Genomic DNA, 22,423 nt, shown 5'->3' with positions numbered 1-22,423 from the left:
TGCTATAAGATGAACTATTTTGAGTTGCATGACTTATTACAGTCATATGTGCTTTAACTGCAAGGAAGCACAACCCCAAATTCTCTGTGGTATTACACCGGCCTACTGTCAGAAGAAAATTATGTTCAACTTACTATGTGTCACAAATGCTTTCTCAGCATTTAGGCTCGACTATGAAAAACAACTTCCACAACATCAAACTTAGATTCATGATGTGTGTGATAAAGGGGGTCATCAAGTAAAATATGCCAGATAGGGCTTAGGCTGGAGTGTCAGTAGATTATTTGGTAATCTTTGCAAATAATTTACTTTTTGAACTGACTTTTATATATTACAACTGCTTCAACGAAAGAGTAAATGCAAGCCTGGATAAGTGGCTCATTTATTGTATGAAGATGGTATCCATAAATGTCTCTCAGTGTTTCAACGTCTAAAACTCAAATGTGCTTAACAGATGCTCATTCAATGAGTCAATTAAATTATGACACAAGAACTTTTTATATACAGTGCTAGTAAATGTATGACTGTAGGCGCTTCACCTTGAATAAAAGTCAAGGAGCTGAGACAGTTAATATAATTCAGTTTATTTATTTGAAAACAAACAAAAAACACTGTCAAACTAAAATGTTCAGTAAAAATGCATATTCACTGTGATTTCCCGTTGACATTCCTTGCATGTTTTTTTTGTTTGTTTGTTTTTTCTTGCAGGTGGGCATGTTGAAATAATTTACTCTATGATGACAGCATCATCAGTGAATATGCAGAAAAATCACAAATCTCTTCATGGCATGAAAGATCCCACGTAACTAGCCAAATTATCCAGTTTCTCAGACTGAGCTGCCAATCAATAGGACAACTGCAACATATTTGCTTAAAAGTTAAAGGAATAGTTGACCCAAAAATAAATATTTGACAAATATTTACATGCCCTCCGGCCATCTAAGATGTAGATGAGCTTGTTTCTTCATCAGAACAGATTTGGAGAAATTCAGCATTATATCACTTGCTCACCAATGAGTGAATGGGTGCCGTCAGAATGAGAGTCCAAACAGCTGATAAAAACATCACAATAATCCACAAGTAATCCACATAAATCCAATCCATGCTATCTCTTGTGAAGCGAAAACCTGTTTGTAAGAAACAAATCCATCAATTAGGCATTTTTAACTTTAAACCGTCGCTTCTGGCCAAATTAGGAGTCCATAATCCATAATAACACTTCCTCCAGTGACTATCCCTTGTTGCCCTCTCACATCAAAATCCACCAAAACATTTGTTTAGAACTGTTTTTGCTTGTAACCAGTGCTTGATCTGTGCATATTTATCTCCTGATTCAGACTTTTTTTTTTACTGGAGAAAACAATATTTTGGATCATAGATTCATATTTTAGCTGGAAGCAATGGACTTAAGTTAATGTCTTGATGGATTTGTTTCTTACAAACTTGCAGGTTTTCACTTCACAAGACATTAATTGCTGGACTGGAGTGGTGTGGATTAATTATTGAGATGTTTTGGATTCTCATTCTGACGGCACCCATTCACTGCAGAGGATCAGTTGGTGAGCAAGTGATGCAATGCTGCAGTTCTCCAAATCTGTTCAGACGAACAAACAAACTTTTGGCCTGAGGGTGAATAAATATTCAGCAAATGTTTATTTTTGTGTGAATTATTCCTTTAACATGATTGATACTAACACCTCTGCTGTAAAAGATTTAAGCATAACAGGGGCAACCGTACCAGAATACTCTTCATGAATATAACTACTATTACTTTTGGCACATACATGTTCCTTATATACCAACAGATGGCAGGCAGATTTGTAATCATGAAGCTAAATTCTCCACTATAGTTAGTTAATGAATGATGCTTGACAATTACTGCAATTTCATCAATCAGCAATCACGTCACACTGACTGCAAAGCCTTTCAAATGCATGTGTAAGATCCCTTGCATCATAATCAGTCATATGACCACAAAATTCAGCATGTCATTCAAAACAAGATTAGCACATTTATATCTGTCTATATACAATGATGTAAAACAATATAGTTTTTGTATAAAAAATATTTAAAGTTTAAGGGATGTTGTATAAAGAGGGCATAAGAGAGTGAATACTCTGGAGTAAACAAGTAAGGGTTAAAGTAGTCGACCAGTCATAATCATACAATAATTTGACCAATCAGAATAACGTGTTCCGGAGAGCTGTGTAATAATAATAATGGGGTTATTTTGTATTGAAAGTCTAGCTGGAAACTATTTAGGGGTGAAAAGCAATCACTATAATGCTAATCATTCCTTTGTAAAACAGTACACTGTGGTCAGTCTTAATGAACATCAATATACCATCATTCTAGAGCATAATCAAAATAACAAAACTAACTGATTATTGTGCAAAATAAAGAAATCTCATTCAGGATAATGACATCATGGTCCTTATGAAATGTTCCCTGTTACAGTAATAGCACTGAAAGAAAAACAAACGGTCATTTTATAGACTCATTGTATATTGGATTTCTCTAAAATATTCTACAAAAGTGGCCATACATTGTACTTATTTAATTTAGCAACGTGCATGCAAATGAATGAATCCTACAATTAATTTTGGATTTGCAATGTTGTTGCATGATAGCAGTGTCATTAAAAAATACAGCTAATTTATAATAGAAAATAAATTGACCTATAGCCAACTGTATTTGAACTCTTGTATGTGCTTGTTGAGAAGTTAATTTCAAAACCACTGGCATTAATATTTTATTGGTTTATTAGGAATCTGTGTCCAAATACTTTTGTATATTATAGCTGTGAGTAGTGTTTACAGATCTGTCATCCATCAATGCCTGCTAGAATGTCTTTACATGAAATCATACGCCACAAACCTTCTCTTCCAACTGAATATCAGTTTGTCTCTTAAATGCAATAAAATAAAAAATAAAACAACAGAAGAAATCCTGCCCTTGACCTGTTAGAAGAGGTTTGCAGTGCCAGAAAAAAGGCAGGACAACATATCAATGTCAAGAAATGTCATCTTATAACAGTGAGATTATGAAAATACAAATGAGTTTCTGTTTTGAGATGTAGGTTTTGTTGTTGCTTTTGTTTATTTTCTACTTGTATCAATGCCTCAAATACACAGAACGCAAAGGAAAACGAACCCCCGTGTGGCTGAGCCGCTAGCTAGCTATGCTACATTTCTAGGACGAAGTTGTCTGGACATCTTTGGACAAACAATGGAAAGTACAAAATGTACATGTTATGATCACATGCTTATCGCGTCACCACACTTTTAGGCTTTGTCACTCTGTTAGTAGCACAAGATAACAAGATGAGTTAGGCAGTGCTTAGAGTTCACATCACAAACAGACCGGTGGTGAACTAAAGCAAGTTGTGTGTTTTGTTCTTCTTTCATTCGAGCACTGCACAGTTCAAGCCCTGCTCCGTGTTTTTTTTTTGCAGGGAACAAACTGGTTTGTAGTCTCCATCTTCATCATCCACTTCATTTGACCTGAAGACTGAGAGGAACATCTTTGTTGGGATTTTTTTCTTTATTCCGGAATCAATTGTTGAGAAAATAAACATCTTAAGAACAAGATAATCCACCACTAGAGACTCTGAAATGGACGTCGGGGAAGCGTGTGCAAGCTAACCTGCTGGCAGTGTTGTTAAAGAGGATTTGGGTACACCTGTCGAGGGTCATAGGTCATTTCTGGCATGTATTGCTCATGTAGCTCAGCGTCCAGCGGGAGGCCATCCATGGGTAAATCAGAGTAACCATATGGAGGGTAAACTGCATCCAGATCTTACATAGAGAGAGAGAGAGAGAGACAGAGAGAGAGACAAAGAGAAAGACAGAGAGAAAGAGAGAAAGAGAGGGAGAGAGAGAGAGAGAGAGATTAAAGTTACAGTAATTATGTGCAAACAAAATATTTCAATTGTTTTTGTCTTTGTTGCATTTTTTAATTATTTAATAATAATTATTTGTTGCATTGTTAAAAAAATAAAAATAAAAATAAATGTATATAAAGATTGGTGAAATATTACATCATATATATTTATATATATATATATATATATATATATATATATATGATGTAATATTTATATATATTGATGTAATATTTTGTATGTTTAATAAATTACAAATTTTAATAACTTTTAATAAATTACAGATTATATATAATTATATAATTTATATATAATTATATATTTTGTAATTTATTATATATATTGTATATTTAATAAATTACAAATTTTCATATGTTTTAATAAATTAGATTATACATAATTATATAATTTATATAATTATATAATTTAACATCATTGCCTTAATTAATCACTTCACTGATGGATACAACTTTGAGCAAGGAAAAAAAGAATAAAAACATGCAAAATACTTCCAGCAATTTCACATGATGGAGGACCCTTGACACTGATGGAGGGCTGGTGACTGAGGGGGATTTCAGATGAATAAATTCAATGAATCCAACTGTCACACTTGTTAATACACCAACATTCAGACAGAAACACACACACACCCCTGAGACCAGAGCAGAAACGCCTGAAGAATCAGGAAAAAAAAACATGCTCATCCTCAGACTTCACACGCCATATTTGTAACCAACCGTACATAAAAAATTATGTTTGTTTTGTGCAAGACAATATATTACAGCTGTATTATTTTCAGTAGATTTTTTGTAGTCCGTCTAAGATCTGCAGGGAACAATTCGTGAAGTGAAAAATGTTGCAAAGTAATACTTAAGGTGATGAGCTGTTGCTGTTTTTTATTATTTAATTTAATGTGTACTATAATTTATAAGTTAATCATTCCATGACACAGTCTGTTCATTATTCATCATAAAACAATAATTAATTGAACAGAATCATTCTTACATTCTCATTCTGAATTAGTCTATTGCTAAGGAGTAAGTTGTATTTATTGTAGACTTTCATTGCTAGTCCTTTTTTTTCTTCTTATTTTTACAAACTGTGGGATGTTCTTCAGATATTATATGGCTGAACTGAAATATTCGCATAACAGGATCAAACAGGGTGATCTGGTTTCAGTGGGTTGTTTTTTTTCCAAGTTCGACGAACGAGTGAACAGCACATCGCATACTTAATGTTCCCTCTCTGAGGAATACAGCATTCTTTCAGTTCACGGGACGGACTGACAACAACACAATCAAACCGCTCTTGTGCTTGATAAATGCGAATTCAATGACTGTCTCTCTTTATCTTTTCGTCTTTGACCCCTCTCTCACACGCATACGCACGCCATAACTCATTTGTCATGTGGCATTTTATTTGAATGCTCTTCGCTCTAATGCAGCGAGATGTGCCGGATAAATAGGCAATTTGTGGTGGTGTTGCGTACTTAAGCAGAAGGATAGAGAGTGAATGTGCAGGGCTCTCAACTCACCATCTGGTATATATCCAGGGTCGAGTGGCATGGCGGCGTGTGCCTGAAAGAATATGAATGCAAACATTTTCATTAAAAGTTTCTTTCATATAGAACAAAGATATGAAAGATACTTTTCACATATCAGGACATAACAAAATATATGTAACGAGCATCAAATCAGCTTATTAGAATGATTTCTGAGGGATCATGTGACACTGAAGACTGGAGAAATGATGCTGAAAATTCAGCTTTGATCACGGGAATAAATTATACTTTAAAACATATTCAATTAGAAAACAGCTATTTTAAATGGTGATCACATTTCACAATATTACTGATTTTAATGTATTTTTGATCAAATAAATGCAGCCTTGGTGAGCAAAAATCTTGTGTCATTGTGTGTTTGCTTCAGTGGCTTTCTTAAAAGCAAATTGGTTTACTGTAGACTTACTCTTTAATTTACTCTTGCCATTTTAAACCTATATGACTTTCTTTCTTCTTTCGAACACCGAAGGAGAAATTTAACAGAATGTCTGAGTTGCTCTGGTCCATACAATGAAAGTGAATGAGGACTGGGCCTATCAAGCTCCAAGTGAGCCAAAAAAGAAGCATAAACGTGGTTCATATGACTCTATACTGACACTATATTTCAAGCCTTCTGAAGTTTTGCGTGAGAATCAGACTGAAATTTAAGTTGTTATTCACAGAAAATCTTGCCTGACTGCTGTGGTCACCATTCACTTTCATTTGGACATATATGCCTCCTTTACGTGTACGTCTACTATCTGTCTCATTTACAATTATTTAAAGTATTACACAATGGACCCAAAAAAAGTACTTCAAATATTTTAAGAACACAAGAACATTTAAATGTCATTGCATTAAAAAAAATATCAAACCAAGTTGCATTTGACAATCATACAACCGATAGCTGTATAAGAAATTAAATTGACACTGAAACATTGAATTATTGAAAACAAATGCACACTCTGTTTCACATCAGGTTGAATTACTAGCTTGGTTTGCATTAACTTTCAATAACTGAAAGGTCTATCGTCAGTTATGCCATATCAATGTAATTATTTCATTACGATTGCTAAAAATTGACACGGCATACATAATTTGAAATGTGACCCTGGAGCACAAAACCAGTCTTAAGTCGCTGGGGTATATTTGTAGCAATAGCCAAAATATATTGTATGGGTCAAAATGATTGATTTTTTTTTTATGCCAAAAATCATTAGGATATTAAGTAAAGATCATGTTCCATGAAGATATTTGGTAAATTTCCTACATTAAATATATCAAAATGTAATTTTTAATTAGTAATATGCATTGCTAAGAACTTCATTTAGTCAACTTTAAAGGCGATTTTCTCAGTATTTAGATTTTTTTGCACCCTCAGATTCCAGAATTTCAAATAGTTGTATCTCAACCAAATATTGTCCAATCCTAACAAACCATACATCAATTGAAAGCTTATTTATTCGGCTTTCAGATGATGTATAAATCTAAATTTTGAAAAATTGACACTTAAGACTGGTTTTGTGGTCCAGGGTCACAAATGATCTCATTAATAATAATGTGCACTAATCTGAGAGTGTGCTAGAGGGCTGTGTGACTCCTGAATAAATATATTCACCATTTCCCAGGCCGCAGGGTCATGTTTGAAGAGGGAATGAGTGAGCTCCACTGACACACGCTTCCTGTAGTCTGAACTCTTGTCCTCAGAGATGCGGAAGAGAACGGCCGCAGCATAGGTGGCTGAGGAAGAGAGAATGATTACAACCAGATTAATTGATATATGATATGAAACATCATAATTATTTCCATATTATTATGGATTCATATTATTTTATTTTTATGTAATTTATATAATGCACCAAATATATTTACTTAATAAATGTGGAAAGAAAATCCATTCATGAATACATTGATAATAATTCTATAAGACAATTAAAGTCAAAAATGACAGTAAAGACTTTGTCTTGAATTTTAAATAAATGCTGTTTAACAGAATTTTATTTTCATCAAAGAATTTTGAAAAAATTGCATTTCATAATGCAACACACAAATTGCCTGTCCTTAAATGTCACACCAAATCAAATGAAGTGTAATCAAATGATGTGTTGTGTCACATGTCAGTCAGATGGCCTTCTTATATATATAAAAAGACTGTTCTTGCCCAGATTAGGCTATACTATTATCCAAATGTATTCCTGAAAGTGAAAATTTCAGCTTGTGAGACTAAAAGCCATTTTACACGTTACGTGAGAAAGCAAGTGTCGAGCTGAGGATTCAGTTGCGAACTTGTGGTCTCTCATGTATTTGGCTCCTTTTCTATATTGAAGTGTGGCACCAAAGTCAACATAACGCCATGTTGCATCTCTGACAGTATTTGTCTACCACAGACTGTTATTGTCAGTGTTGGTGGTTTATGAAAGCTGCTGGTGTGATACTGTAAACAGAAGAACTCAGGGATGCCAGTTTTCTGTATCAGCTTACAGTATTTCCACTGGGTGTGTGATGCAAAATCAGAGGAATGGTTTGCACAGTTTCAAATAGATGTATAAACTATGATCTGTCCAATGGCACATGGCTCTTTCCTGTGTTTTAACAACATGGAGTGACACTTACATAATTAGTCATGAGATATGGCACGCTGTTTTAACATTTAATCCTTAAAACGTATTTTTAAATATTTTTAAATTTTAAATATTTTTTATTTATTCGATTAAATACTTGTACATATTCAATCATGACGAGCTGTCATTCAGTTCTGACTAGTATGTATTACAATAGTGACTATTATCTTTTTCAATATTACTAGTAAGTGTTCATTAGATACTAGTACTTGTTTATTAAATACTATCACTTTCCATTAGATACTAGCTCATATTTAACAGATACTTGTAAGTATTAATTAGGTATTAGTACCTTTTGTAATTGTTACTAGTAACAAATCTTATTATACTAGTCATACCTGCTTTTTTAACTTGTCTTACGACTAGTCAGATCGGCCATTGAAGAGTTCAATTAAAAGCCTCACTAGTGAGATAATTAAAAAAAAAACTTATAATAAAAAGGATCAGTAAGTACTAGTATCTAATAAATGTGTGCTAATATCTATTCAAGAAGAACTAGAAACTAATCAATACATACAAGTAACTATTTAATAGGTACTAGTATCTAATAATAAGAACTAGTATCTAATGAAAAAATACTAGTTGTAAGTAACTACTAGCATCTATTTAATCTATTTCACTGTTGAAAAATGTATTAGTGTATAATGAATAAGTACTAGAATCTATTAATAGCTACTAGTAGTACTCCAAAAATAACTTCTAGTATCTATAAGTACTAGTATATAGCATAAGTACTGGTATCCAATAATAAAAATTAGCATCTATTAATAAGTACTTGTTAGGACTGGGGAAATAAATCAATGTATCGCGAATTGAGTAATGATTCTGCATCGTGATTCTCTTTCGAATTGATTCTGAGCTTAGTTTTGTGAACAGCAGATGTCACTGCATGCTTTAGAAACAATTGTACTCCGCTTGCTTCCTGTTCTTTACACACCTAAAATAATCATTCATAAAGTTTGAAAAGTTTAAAGCGAATTACAAGGGGGTTCACAGTGAGCTGTGTTTACATTAATCTTGTGTCATTAAAGCATTCTAAGCTGAGGTGTAATTACATGACTCAGCTGAACTCACAAGCACTCTTCAGCGTAGAACCCTGCATTTCAACCTGAGCCCGATGGGCCCCAACTTTTTTACGCCCCTCGGGCTAGGCTTCGGGCCAATTTTCACATCATAGTTCAGATGTTTTAGGCTTCTCCTTATTTTTATATTTTAGACATCCATCAATTAGTGATGAAAAAAATTGCCGTGCTGGTGGAAACAACATGAGACTGTGCTACCGCGACATTCAAGAGGGTTGACGGTGTTTATTATGAAGCTTGCCGCAAAGCACCGGCAAAAGTAAATACCATGAATGTGTCAGGAGGAAATAGTAAGGAGATGTTTGAATTATTTACTAATAAACAAGTTTTTTTTGTGTCGTGTCGCAAGGATGAAGTTGCCGATCCTGACTCGCCATCTCCTCATTAGACATGCCTTTAGAGAGAAGAGCATCTTTACAGATTATGATTATAATGAAAGAGTTTTTGTTTTATTTTGTTAAATAGTAATTTAAAATAATGTAATTTTTAAAGCTTTCTAAAGATATATTGATCATGTCTGTGTGGCATGTATTCGCTGAGTTTCGGTTAATTTTTGTTAAGCGCTCCTGTTAAAGACGAGATGGCAGAAAGCGCATCATGTTTGTTTTCTTTATTTTATAAAAGCACAACGTTTTGTTGATATTGTGAGTGCACACAAATAAAAGTAGACCCTTTACAGTTACGAATGATGTATTACTCTTACCTTTATGAGCAAAAATGATGGCGTATCCACTGAAAAAAAGCAAGTGATCGCGCTGGCGCTTAGGTTTAACATTTAAACATTGGTTTATGCTTGAACTGTTTTATATCTATAGATTTTATTTTAGGCAATTTGTGATGATTTGAGAAGGCTAAATTGATCAAACATAGGCTCACTGTCTGCTGCTGGCCGCTTGGTCGTAACTTTAAAAAACAAAAACTTATATTTAATGAACAAAAAATGCTCCATATGTTTTTCTAAATTAACTTAATAAAAAAATGAAACGAAACATAATCACATTGTCATTACATAGCCTACAAAAAACGGAACTATTTTAATAGCAGAAACAGTAGTATAAGCTGTTTTGGGAGAAGGGGAAAAAAAAGAGGGCTTGGGACGGTAATACTGATAAGCTTTCCAGAGAGATTCCAGAGAGAATCGCGATGCATTCAGAATCGATTTAATAGGTATTATAGGTATTAATATTTAATAGATAAGTACTAGTAAAAAAAAATAAGTACTAGTAACATGAAACTAGATGATAGTATGTTTTATACATTGAATGTGAAAACAGCTTGCCATAATGAGGTGTGGCATCAAACTTTGTCTCGATGCACATCACTCACCAATCCCCTCATTGGGAGAGTGCAGAAGCTCCATTAGAGGTGCAGATGCTCCTTCTGCGTCAATCATCTCGGCACACTGCTTATCCAGAGCCAGTTCACACAAAACACCAGCAGACACACGCTTTATGTTCTCCACGTAGGAGTACAGAAGCTAACAGGAAAGAGGAAGAATGAGAGGGGTTATACACAAAAAAACTCATCTCTGTTGTTTCACTACTGCTTTATCAACACCTACATCTTATTACAAGGTTGTACTTTTCTAAACAATCTTGCACTTCTTATGTAACTGTTTGCTATTTTTTAAGTTACTTTGGACAAAAGCATGCACTAAAGTAACAAAATAATGCACAGTGTTTTGGGAAGCAACTTAAATTAGTGACAATATTAACAGTATTTTTCAGTATTGTGGCATTCAAAACGTCACTTTTTCATTAATAATCAGTGTTGTATAAAGCTAAAACAATTATTAATCTTTTTCATTGATTGAATTATTTCACAAATTATAATATAATACAATATAATATACATATTACATCAAAAATTAGATGAAATATTATAATAGACGGAAAATTATAAACATATGTATATCCACATATGTGAGTGTGTGTGTGTGTATGTGTGCATAAAAAGTAAATAGTAAATACAGCACATAAATAAAAAATAAATGTAATATTCAAAATAAATAAACACTATAACACTGCACATCAGTCCTTGTGACATTTAGGCTTAATCATATTTTGTTAAATACTATTATTTATCACCATGTTTCATTCTATATAAATAATGTAAATTTGCTTTTATTAATTAGTATGCATTTCTTCAAATTTAATACTATGACCCCACTCAAATTGCTTGTTGTTGTGCTAGAAAAATGTGTCTCTAACAATTAAAGTTATAATCTGATAGTTAAGTATTTAGAAAATATATGCCACCCTTAAGGGTTTTCCTTTTCTTTTCTTTTTTTTTTGATGTATAGCTCACTACTTTTTCAAATGAGAAGCTTGACTGTACTTTAAAAAAAAAAGTAAATGTAGCTTCTCTGACACTGGTAGCGGACTATATAAACACAGACAAACACACACACACACATGCAAACAGCGGCCAGACGCCCCGAAGTCATCGCCCGCAACACCCACACATCACAACACACAAAGATGAAACGCTTTCACTGCCAAGACTGCCATAAGTTGGTTCAGTACTTGCACAAACAGAGGAATGGTCTGCATGCTGGCGATCTCCCCTCGATTGATGGGATCTCTGGCCAGTATATGCAAAGCGCCTGTACAGCCTTCCACGATCTCCTCCATTCGCACGCCATCCTGTGAAAAAAAAGAGTGAAAGTGTGAAGAAAACATTAACTCTAATGCTAAAGGGACCTGGTCTATGCCAAATACTGGAACCTTGATGCTAATTGGATTGTATTTTGACCTCCCTTTGAGGGCTATATGTGAGGGTGAATAAAGAGGATATATGAAAAATCCATGCACAGTTATAAAAAGCTCCAAACGCACCTGATAGGTCTGCTGGGCCCCTGAGCCATGTCTTTGAGTTTCCTGATGAGCTTTCAATAGCAGGTTGACCAGTCGAGGGATTGTCCCTGATTCTCTCAGAGGCGCCTGATTGGCTGGACACAAGGCCAAGTTACGAATCAAACCCACTGTGGCCTACAGTGAGAAAAAGTCATATGATTAACTCTTGTTTACTGTATTTTATATATATATAAACCTTTGCTCTGTTTCAATTGTATATCAATTAAATAAATAAATAGGTTTTGGAAGAATTTGAATGTGAAATTTGAATTTATATTGATATACATATCATTTAAATATCACTTTTAGCTGATGTTTTTTTTCCTAACATGCTTAACAGAAAATAAATCAAATCAAAATTTAAATAAATCTAAATTTAAATAAAAAACATCAGTTTAAATATACAAACATATGAGCAAACAATAAATGAGATAAAATAGCTCATAATTTGGTTCTGAATGAATCTCATGTGAAATTCAATAAGTTAATACTGAAATACACTATTTTGATCGCAAAATTAATAAAAGAAAAATTGCTCTAAATAAAAGTTTGATCTCTTTAATTTGAATATAATTTAAATATCAGCAAAACCAGTCAATCAATAAATAAGATAATTTGGTTCTGGGAGAATCTGATGTGAAATCTGATGAGTTTATATTTAAATTAATTGAGTTTATATAATGATTATCATATAAATATCACCTTTAGCTGATGATTTTTCTAAAAAATGCCTGAAACGAAATTAAGTAAATAAATACATTGAAATCACTCAGATAATTTTGAAGAATGTAACGAGAAATTTATATTGAGATTATATTGATGTGTGCCTTTGATTGTCTTTGTATTTTGGCAAAGCTGAGCACAGTTCTAGAGAAAAATCTGAGAAGCAAGGTATGAAGAGCAAGTAAATGTCTCTCCAAATTCAAACACTTGCTGGCCTATGAATCTTATTGCGGCCAATGAAAAAATAATTAGAAAAAGATCTCCTTTGTGATTTTTCTTTGAGATGGGTTTAGCTAAAATCTCTTAAACACAATGAACCGTGCCCCACTTTTGTAGCACCGTACCTTTTCAAATCTGAATCTAAACTCAATTGTTGTGAATTCATCATTGTGCAGCTCATTGTAAGTCCATTCCTCAAAGCTTTCATCATCTTTAACAAGTGACTCACTCTTGTAAAGCCCAAAGTGCTGACTGTCGACTCAAACCCAGGCACCGGCATCAACATGATGGCAACCGAGCGATGTTACTTACAGCAATAATGCTTTTTTAATTAAAATTTGAGCTGAATACAAAGTTTATATTGAGATGATTGATGTGAGACTGAACACAGCCTCAAATGTTTATGGATGCACCAATGCGCATTGTATCACCTGTATATCATTTCACGATACAGTTCAGAGAAATGTCATGCACTGATGTGAAGTCAATTTTTTTGTCATTTTACTTCTGCCTAACCATCTGTGCACCAAGAGTGCTGTGTAAACGCTTAATTTCATACGGCCTCTTTCATAACGCATCATTAGTCAACAATGTTCCTGTGCTGATTAGAGAAAGCTGGCTGATAGAGCAAATCTCTGCAGGGTGGGATGACAAGCCATGTCAAGCGCCCGAAAACGCCTCCAAATAACCATGATGCAATGCATTCCACACACTGGGATCTCATGTGTGTTGCATTAGTGCTCTGTTCTCTCGTCCTGGGTGCAACTAAAGCCATCAGCCAAACTGGGACGGTCTAGCTACAGTACGGTCTATGAATTCCATTTCTAAAACTGTTAAACTATTTTCTGGTTTCTGCATAAGAGCCATTATAAAATAATTAGTTCTGGTTCTAACCAGAATGAACCAGATCAGTTATAAAATGCATAACATTCGGCCGTACTACTACAATACTTAGGCTACAACTATATTACTGGGAAAAATTAATTCATTAATTTGGTTTTAGAAGAATTTCAAGAGAAAGTTCATATTAGGATACTTGACTTTTAATTGCAGTTTTGGGCTTTTCAGCAAATCTGAGCACAGTCTGAGATATTGTTGAGAGAAAATATGAGAAACCATGTATAAAAAGTGCCAAAAATGCATATATTTAACTACTGTTCATAAAATTTTCATAGACCTATTTGTTAATGTATTTTTTATGTATCGCTATTGCTTTATTATGCTCACTAATGGATTAATGCAATGGTTTCCAAAGTAATGAAAACAGAATGAATAAATAAATAAATAAAAATAAAAAATACTCTAAATTAGTGCTGTCAAATGATTAATCGTGATTAATCGCATCCAAAATAAAAGTTTTTATTTAATAATATATGTAGGTTTGCTGTGTATATTTGTTATGTGTATAAATACACACACACACGTATATATTTCAGAAATATATGTTGTTTACATATTAAATATATTTTTAAAAACATAAATTATATGAATATAAATATAGACATGTTAATACATGTAAATATTTTCAAAAATATATACTGTATGTGTTTGTATTTAGTGTTTGTATTTATATATACATAATCAATATACACAGAACACATACATGTATTATGCAAACAAGAACTTTTATTTTGTATGTGATTAATCGTTTGACAGCACTACTCTGAATAAAAAAGTTTGCTTTGTTTCATTTGAAAATAAAATAAAATAAAATAAATGAGAAGCAAGGTATAAAAAGATAAAAAAAAAGGATAAAATAATTAAAAAAAACTGTCCTATTGCTTTCAAAACATTTTTTTTCTCTCGGTTTCATTTAAATATTATCATTATTTGATATTTTCTTATAATGCCTTTAAAGAAAATGACCATTAAAGTACAAAAAAAAAGCAATAAATACAATTAATTTGAATAGAATAGCTCAGATAATTTGGTTTTATAAGAATTCAATGAAAATGTTTGATTTCATTTTGACGTGACTTTTGACTTCAGTCTTTTGTATCTTAGTAGAATCTGTCTCTCGTGGTTTACTGCATTATTTAAAGGTGCACTTAGTAATTTTCCACGTTTAAAATGTTTTACAGCTAAAAAAGTTTAATAGTGCTTTTGAAAAATGTTTCAAATTATGTAAATGCATATGAGGCGAAGTTATATCAGTAGCCTAATTAGATTTTGGGACAGACCTGTTGAGATCAAATTAGCAGCTTAATACTTCTCACATCATCTTGTTAATATACCTTTTATTGACACTTTCATTTAAGCAATACATTAATGCCTGACTGGATTTCAACAACGGCAATGACAGAGAACATGGTGGTGTGATGCTGTCTATATAAGTCTAAAAGCACCACTATATTGGTCAGCTCAACATCTACACAAACAAATCACTGAATGCACCACAGCGGAGAGCAACACACAAAACACCTGAGTACATAATCAATGCAAACGCTTATATTTTCAAGATCTCCTATTCAGCCAGGTTGATTTTGTTAGGAATCGCCGCATACAGACTGTGAGCGAAAATAAAAGCCTGGCATTCTCGTTCTTCTGGATCGATACACACGTGCCGAACAGATCACAGCACACACACACACACACACACACACACACACACACACACACACACACACACACACACACACACACACACACACACACACACACACACACACACACACTCACATACACACAGGTTTCTGCTCCAGCAGTCTGATACGATTAAGCAGGAGATCATGCGTGCCAGGAGCCCGTGCCCAGAGAGAGACAATCAGAGTCCGGCCCACCACAAATCAGAGAGCCGAGGACAGCCAATTACATCCACTACGACCTTCCTGATTTCCCCAAGCTTCAAGGGCTTTGACTAGCATAGAGGCATCAACAAGATTAAAAAAATTGGTTGGTTACTGCATGGGACAGTTATTTCTGAAGTGCAAAGGAAAACATCTGCAATGCTTAATTTTTATTTTCAAATGTTTTTATACAAATATTAAGGGCAAATGTTTGGAATGTGATACACTACTGTTCAAAAGTTTGAGGTTGGTAAGATTTTTAAATGTTTTTCAAAGAAATCTCTTATGCTCACGAAGGCTGCATTTATTTGATCATAACTACAGTATAAACAGTAATATTGTGAAATATTATTACAAATTAAAATAACTGTTTTCTATTTGAATATATTTTCAAATGTAATTTATGCCTGTGGTGCAAAGCTGAATTTTTAGCATCATTACTCCAGTCTTTAGTGTCACATGATCCTTCAGAAATCATTCTAATCTGCTGATTTGATACTCAAGAAACATTTCTTATTATTACCAATCTTGAAATCAGTTGTGCTGCTTCATATTTTTGGGAAAACTGTAATCATGTTTTCCGGATTCTACAGAAAGTTCAAAAGAACTGATTTGATTAAAAATGGAAATCTTTTCCAACATTATAAATGTCTTTACTGTCACTTTTAAGGACTTTAATTCTAATGCATCCTTGCTGAATTAACAAAAATAAACTAACTAACTGATATAAAGCTAAAACTGGTAATTTCTGGACCTCTTGCAACACCAAACCAGGGTTATTATCATTAATTAAACATTTTTGTTAATTGGAATTGGAAGCCGAATATATATATATATATAGCACACCATTGGTAGAGCCATAATATTTGCATAATGTTAAGTTCTACTAAACTTTATTGCATAACAAATGATTTCAGGCATCCTGATACAAGGATTTACAGCTCTCAGTCTGTGTATGGCAGTGGCTTCTCGCATATGATGCTCGAGGGCTCTTTTATTGTTCCAGCTAGTGTCCTCAAAATTAAGCCGAAGCCCCAGAGGAGCGTAGGAGTGCTGCTCAATGACTAAGATCCGGCAGCAAATCAGTTTAACGCGAGAGGCAATTCTCAGCGTACTTCCACATCAAAGGCGCGCAAGAACTGCCCCCTGACGATTCAAATCTGACCTTTACATTTAAACGGCGGAAAGGACTTTCAAATTGGCAGCTCTTCAGACACACACACAAAAAATAACATATACAGACCTTTACCACAGGCCAATAGTGCGGCTGGCCCAAGAGCTTGGTGATGGCAGGGATGCCGTAGTGCAGACGCACTGCATTCTGGGCCAGCTCTGCGTCAGGGTGGCGGCTCGTGAGGTGACGCAGTGCGCAGACGGCCGGCTCGGCCACGTCTTCCTTCTCTCCGGCCCGGAGCACGGCGTGAATGAGCGCCTCCACCCCGCCGCTCTGGGTGACCAGGGCCTTGTTGCGTGCGTTGTTGCAGGTGAGGTTTGACAGGATGCCAGTAGCGCAGGTCAGCATGTTCACGTCATCTGAGCCCAGCTGACTCACTAAGATCTGCAGGAGACCGTCCAGACCTTCCTGTGTGGAGAGAAAATAAGAAGGGGTCAGGGGTCATTATTGTTCATTTTTTTTGTAATATTTTGTTTTTGACAATTTTATTAGTTCGTTATAAATTAATAAGTTAGTAAGTTTTGTATATTAATAATAATAATTTTATTTTTTATAATTAAGTTTGGTATATTATTGTATTATCCATTTTCATTTTTGATATATATATTTTTATTTCAGCTTCATTTTAGTTATTTTAGTACTAAATGAAAATAAGAAATTCTGCTTTGGCAACTAGTTGAAAACAAAGTTTGTGTTTCTTAGATTTTATTTTATTTCAGTTAATATTTATGAAGTAAAATTTTTTTTTTTTATACTGTGAAATTTTATTATAATTTAAAATAATAGTTTTCTATTTGAATATAATTTAAGATGTAATTTATTCCTGTGATGCAAAGCTGAATTTTCAGCTTCATTACTCCAGCCTTCAGTGTCACATGATTTGAAAATTTGAAAGAACAGCATTTATTTAGAAATATAAATATTTTGTAACATTATACATGTCTTCACTTTGGATCAATTTAATGCATCATTGCTGAATAAAAGTATTAATTTCTTTCTCTGTTAACATCCGTTTTGTTTACATCTTGTGGCTACTGTATAATATTAAAACACTGAAGGTTTCAATGTTTACAGCTTCATTCACATCCATTGCAAGAGCCACACCATGAGCCAGATTTTAGCCTTTTTTTAAGAAAAAGAGGGACAAGTGGAATAATTTTTGAGGTTATGAGTCGTCTGAGTTAAACTTATTCTGAACCCAGAATATTCCTTTATCATTCATCTTTTTAATACATCATTAATGATCAGTGACAGTGCACAAGATTTACATAAAAACACAATATTTCAAGAATCAAACAGTCATAACTGCTAATTATCACAAATGAAAGACATGATAGAAGAGGAGGAGACTGAGATAAGGAACAAATGAAAGAGGAAAGGCAGTGAAAGAACGAGATAAGACCGAGCGCGAGTTTGTGAAAGATTAGAGACAGACAGACGCTCAACACACATTTAAATTCTACTCGCTTTCGGTGGCAGCAGAAGGAGACGCGGCTGCTAATAGTTGCTTTTGTTCCTCGAATTTAATAATAAGGGCGAAAATGATAACCTGTATATCATTAATTGTGCATTTTCTGGGCCACTGAATTCTGAGTAGCAGTGATGAGGGACAAATTGTGTGGAGGTGAGGAACAATTATGAAAACCACAAGTCGCCTGAACTATAAACGCATTAGAAAGTACAGAGGAAAAACTGTCAGTCTACATGAAAGCTGTTCGGTGGCTTTCAAGCTCTGACTGCACTCTGCACATTTAATAACTGAATGCAATATTGAAAATGCTATTGTTATTTCATCTGTAAGCAAATATTCTAATTATCTGCTTTATAAAGCCATTTCACAATCACATTCAGTATTGAATAATGATTGATTAATTTTCTCTCGAGGACAATTTGGGCAATTTTGCTTAAAAAACACTAACAAGGCAGAATACAAAACAGCTTTTTCTTTCAACAGCAACTTTTGAGTGGTTGCTAGGATGTTATGGGCAGTTGCTAGGCAGTAAATGGGATGTTCTGGGTGTTTGCTAGGTTTTTCTTGGTGGATGCTAGATTAGTTCACCCAAAAATGAAAATTCTGTCATTAATAGTTCCCCTTTGTGTTTTTTCAAACCCGTAAGACCTTGTGGTACTCTTGTGAACACACGTCGAAGAATAAAACTGAAGATATGAATTGTTGTATAAAGTTATTTTTATTTTCATTGCGCTCAAAATTAAGGTTGAACCACTGATGTCACATGGGCTATTTTAATGATGTCCTTACTACCTTTTTTCGTCTTAAACATGTCAGTTGCATTGCTGTCTATGCAAGTTCAGAAAGCTCTTGGATTTCATCAAATATATCTTAATTTGTATTGCTAAAATGAACGAAGGTCTTACTGGTTTGGAACGACATGAGGGTGAGTTGTTAATGAAATAATTTTCATTTTTGGGTGAACTATCCCTCAGGCCATCCAAGATGAAGGTGACTTTTTTCATTAGAAGAACAGTAAAGAGGATTTTTAGCTGTAACCGTGGTCCTTGGTCATTCATAAAATGCAAAGTCAGCGGCTGCTGGTTTTGAAGAATAAACCATTTCGGACAGTTCATTTCTGGTTCAAATAGCTGATTCTCCAGTTTGTTTTGGTAATGAGTGAGTTTTGATTGAGTAACTTGTAGATCTGTGCTGCTCGAGCCACGAACTGTTTTAGTTGGTTAAGTTTGGTGAACTGGTTCAAACGGTTCATCAAAAAGAACCTGTTCAACAGAATGATTCTTCTGCAAACCTAACATCACTCTGGACTGTTTGCCTGAGGCTCTGGATTACAGGTCATAATGTTGTAAATAACGTTCAGGGCCCGGTTCCCCAAAACGTTCTTATCACTAAGTAGTTCTTAACCTATTCCTTAACCTCTCTCTTAATGTTATGGCACGATTCCCGACACGTTCGTACGCTAAGTATATCTTCTGTAAGTCACACTTTCGTAAGGTTTGTCTGGACCATTCGTAAGCTCTCTCTTAGCGTTGTTTGAGCTCAATACGCTAGTCGCCGCCACTGTAGCAGTATTTAGAAATCAGCGCAGCGCAGTACAAGTCAAACTATGGTATGTTGACAATGTTGTGGGTCAACAATGATTTTATGTTATGGACATTTTAAGACTAATAATAAAATATGTTCGCAATGGATACAGTGCCTATTTATGAAGTTGACTTTATTTGGTATCAGAACTAATATGGTGGTAATTAGCCTAGGCTATTTCGTAATGTCATTAAAGTGTTTAAATTGGCAATCACTTTTGATAATTAAAATCTGGCAAACAATTTAGCTCTAAATGGCTAAGATCTATAAATGGGTAAGCATGGTGGTGTCCAGTAAGCGACCAACTATGGCAGCGATCCAACGTGTCCTTGGATTGAATCAAAGACAGCGCCGTTTAGTCCATGTCGATATTTTTATTTGGCAAAACTTAAGCCCTTTTTACATTTTGCCTGACGTGGCTATATTAAAAAAATTTCGCCTCCCAAGACAACTCATTATGGAGCAGACCTTCTCAGACCTGCGCTTGCCAGGCTAACGCGGCGGAATTTTGCTTTAAGCCCTGAAGTCCAGCTGCTTGCAGCACTAAGGTTTTTTGCTACAGGGAGCTTCATCGAGGTCGTGGGAGAGGGCTACGGCCTAAGCAAGACCTCGGTGTGGAGGTGCGTCCACACTGTCACCAACGCCCTTCTGCGCCATGCCGGGGATTACAACCAGGGAATTCTGCTTTGTAAAGTACCTTACCATTAATATAAAAGTGTATTACATAATTTTTAGAAGTCGTTAAACCCATGTCAAGAAGCGGCACAAGTGGCACAACGGGATAAGGAGGGTGGATGATTAGCGAGGGATACCAGGCTCGTCTACGCGTCACAACATATAGTGTGAGCATATTACTGACAATTTGATAATTTGATTAATAGTCGATATTTTACGGATAACTTAAACTATGTTAAAATAAATGTTACTGCAATAATTTGAGGAATGTTTCATTTGCATAGAACTTGTTGTCTTTCTTAACGCCGTAATGCACCTTCGCGTGAAGTGGAAAATCGATTCCTGAGCAATCGATGCCAACTAATTCAGCACCTTCACTTGGGACAGCGCCTTTGTAACGTCGAACGTAAGAGGCAGCGTGATAAGAAGCTTCCTAAGACACATTTCGGGGAACACACTTAGGAACATAAACAACTTTGGTAAGATATATCTTTTGAGTCTTCTTAGTGCGATAAGAGTGAGCATTATCGGGGAACCGGGCCCAGTTTCTTGCACAGACTGATCATTTCACTTCATAAGACCTCAATATATCATCAGGAGCCATGGGTATTCATTTTGTGCTCCTTGACATGTTTTTTTATTCTAAAAAACCAACCACTTGCATTTTATGAAGCACCAAGGACCAGGGTTTCAGCTAAAAATATGCGGTAACAGTTTATTTTAAGGAGTCCTTGTTATAAGTTACATGTACTTGCTATTATAACAACAATAAATTATGCATAATTATATGCAAATAACCCTAAGCACATCTTCATTTGAAATAACGAACTTGAGCACACAAAATACACGATATGTGAACAGCCCCTTACTGTTCTACTGAAGGAAAAAAGACACCTACATCTTGGATGGCCTGAGGGTGAGTAAACAAACATTAAATTAAATTTTTTGGGTGAACTGTCCCTTTAAGTACAGTGCACCATTGTAACAAACATATGGTCTGCAGACTGAAACAGCCCGTTTTACCTGCTTGGTTGCAGCGTCAGAGAGGTTCCTCAGGGTCCACAGGCAGTTCTGTGTCAGACGCTGACTCGAACCTGTGAGATGTTGGCCGAGAGCCTGCATACCTCCTGCCAAATGGAGAGAAAAAGGCTTAGAGTCCATATTTATCGGACACAGCCACAAAAAAAAGAAGAAAGGACAAAACTATCCAGCTACACAACCTGCTCTAAAAAGAAGAAGGCTGTATTTCTCCATGGATTAGCCATTGTCTGCCAAAGGGAGAGAAATGTCTTTTGGAGTCTGTGCAGATAAACTAAAAGCCACATGGCTTAGGAAGATAAAAGAGGGAAGGAGATTAGGAGACATCCTTGAAAACTGCCTCTCATCCAGTGTTGTAACTACCCGATCCTGAGCGCTTTCTCAAGACGAGCGTCGAAACCTCATATGGGAAGACGCCATAACTGTGAAGACTTTTCTGAGATCAGCTCTGGCAGGCATGAAAGAGTGAGATATTTTAGTCCTGCAACCTTTGTCGTTGTATATCGAAGTATTAATTCGCTGAAAGGTCAGCGTTAATAAAGTAACATCCATACAGCCACGGCATGCCTGCCGTGAAGCGGTGCTGACAGGCGGGTTTAATAAATCTGGGTTTTTACATTACAGAACCTGTAATATTAGTTTTAATGGAAAATCTACTTGAGTTGAGTTCAATGGCTAAATCATGTATTGTTTGGTTTAACACACATGCTGCTGTTATGTCGAGTCATGGTGTTCATGAATGATGCAGATTGAATTTTAGCTTGTAATGTGT

At 34.9% G+C, this 22,423-nt stretch overlaps 1 protein-coding gene across 2 annotated transcripts in view; it reads right to left on the bottom strand.

Moving 5' to 3' along the window:
• Positions 1-3,645: 3,645 nt before the first annotated feature.
• jupb (junction plakoglobin b) overlaps positions 3,646-22,423 on the bottom strand; it is a 65,666-nt gene continuing 46,888 nt past the window's right edge. Inside the window, exons 8-15 of one of the 2 annotated variants that reach the window (XM_042744814.1) lie at positions 21,637-21,740; positions 16,953-17,291; positions 11,964-12,116; positions 11,652-11,771; positions 10,453-10,603; positions 7,042-7,163; positions 5,418-5,460; positions 3,646-3,785 (exon numbers count right to left, since the gene is read on the bottom strand). In XM_042744814.1, coding sequence (XP_042600748.1) covers positions 3,661-3,785; positions 5,418-5,460; positions 7,042-7,163; positions 10,453-10,603; positions 11,652-11,771; positions 11,964-12,116; positions 16,953-17,291; positions 21,637-21,740 — 1,157 coding nt within the window. In that variant the 3' untranslated portion in view covers positions 3,646-3,660. Of the gene's footprint in view, positions 3,798-5,417; positions 5,461-7,041; positions 7,164-10,452; positions 10,604-11,651; positions 11,772-11,963; positions 12,117-16,952; positions 17,292-21,636; positions 21,741-22,423 lie in introns of both variants that reach the window. The other variant, XM_042744813.1, reaches the window with a different exon arrangement.

Source organism: Cyprinus carpio, chromosome B19, assembly GCF_018340385.1.
Source record: "Cyprinus carpio isolate SPL01 chromosome B19, ASM1834038v1, whole genome shotgun sequence".
Lineage (NCBI taxonomy): Eukaryota > Metazoa > Chordata > Actinopteri > Cypriniformes > Cyprinidae > Cyprinus > Cyprinus carpio.
Note: the sequence above shows the minus strand (reverse complement) of the source record. Positions and strands in the feature narration are given on the sequence as shown.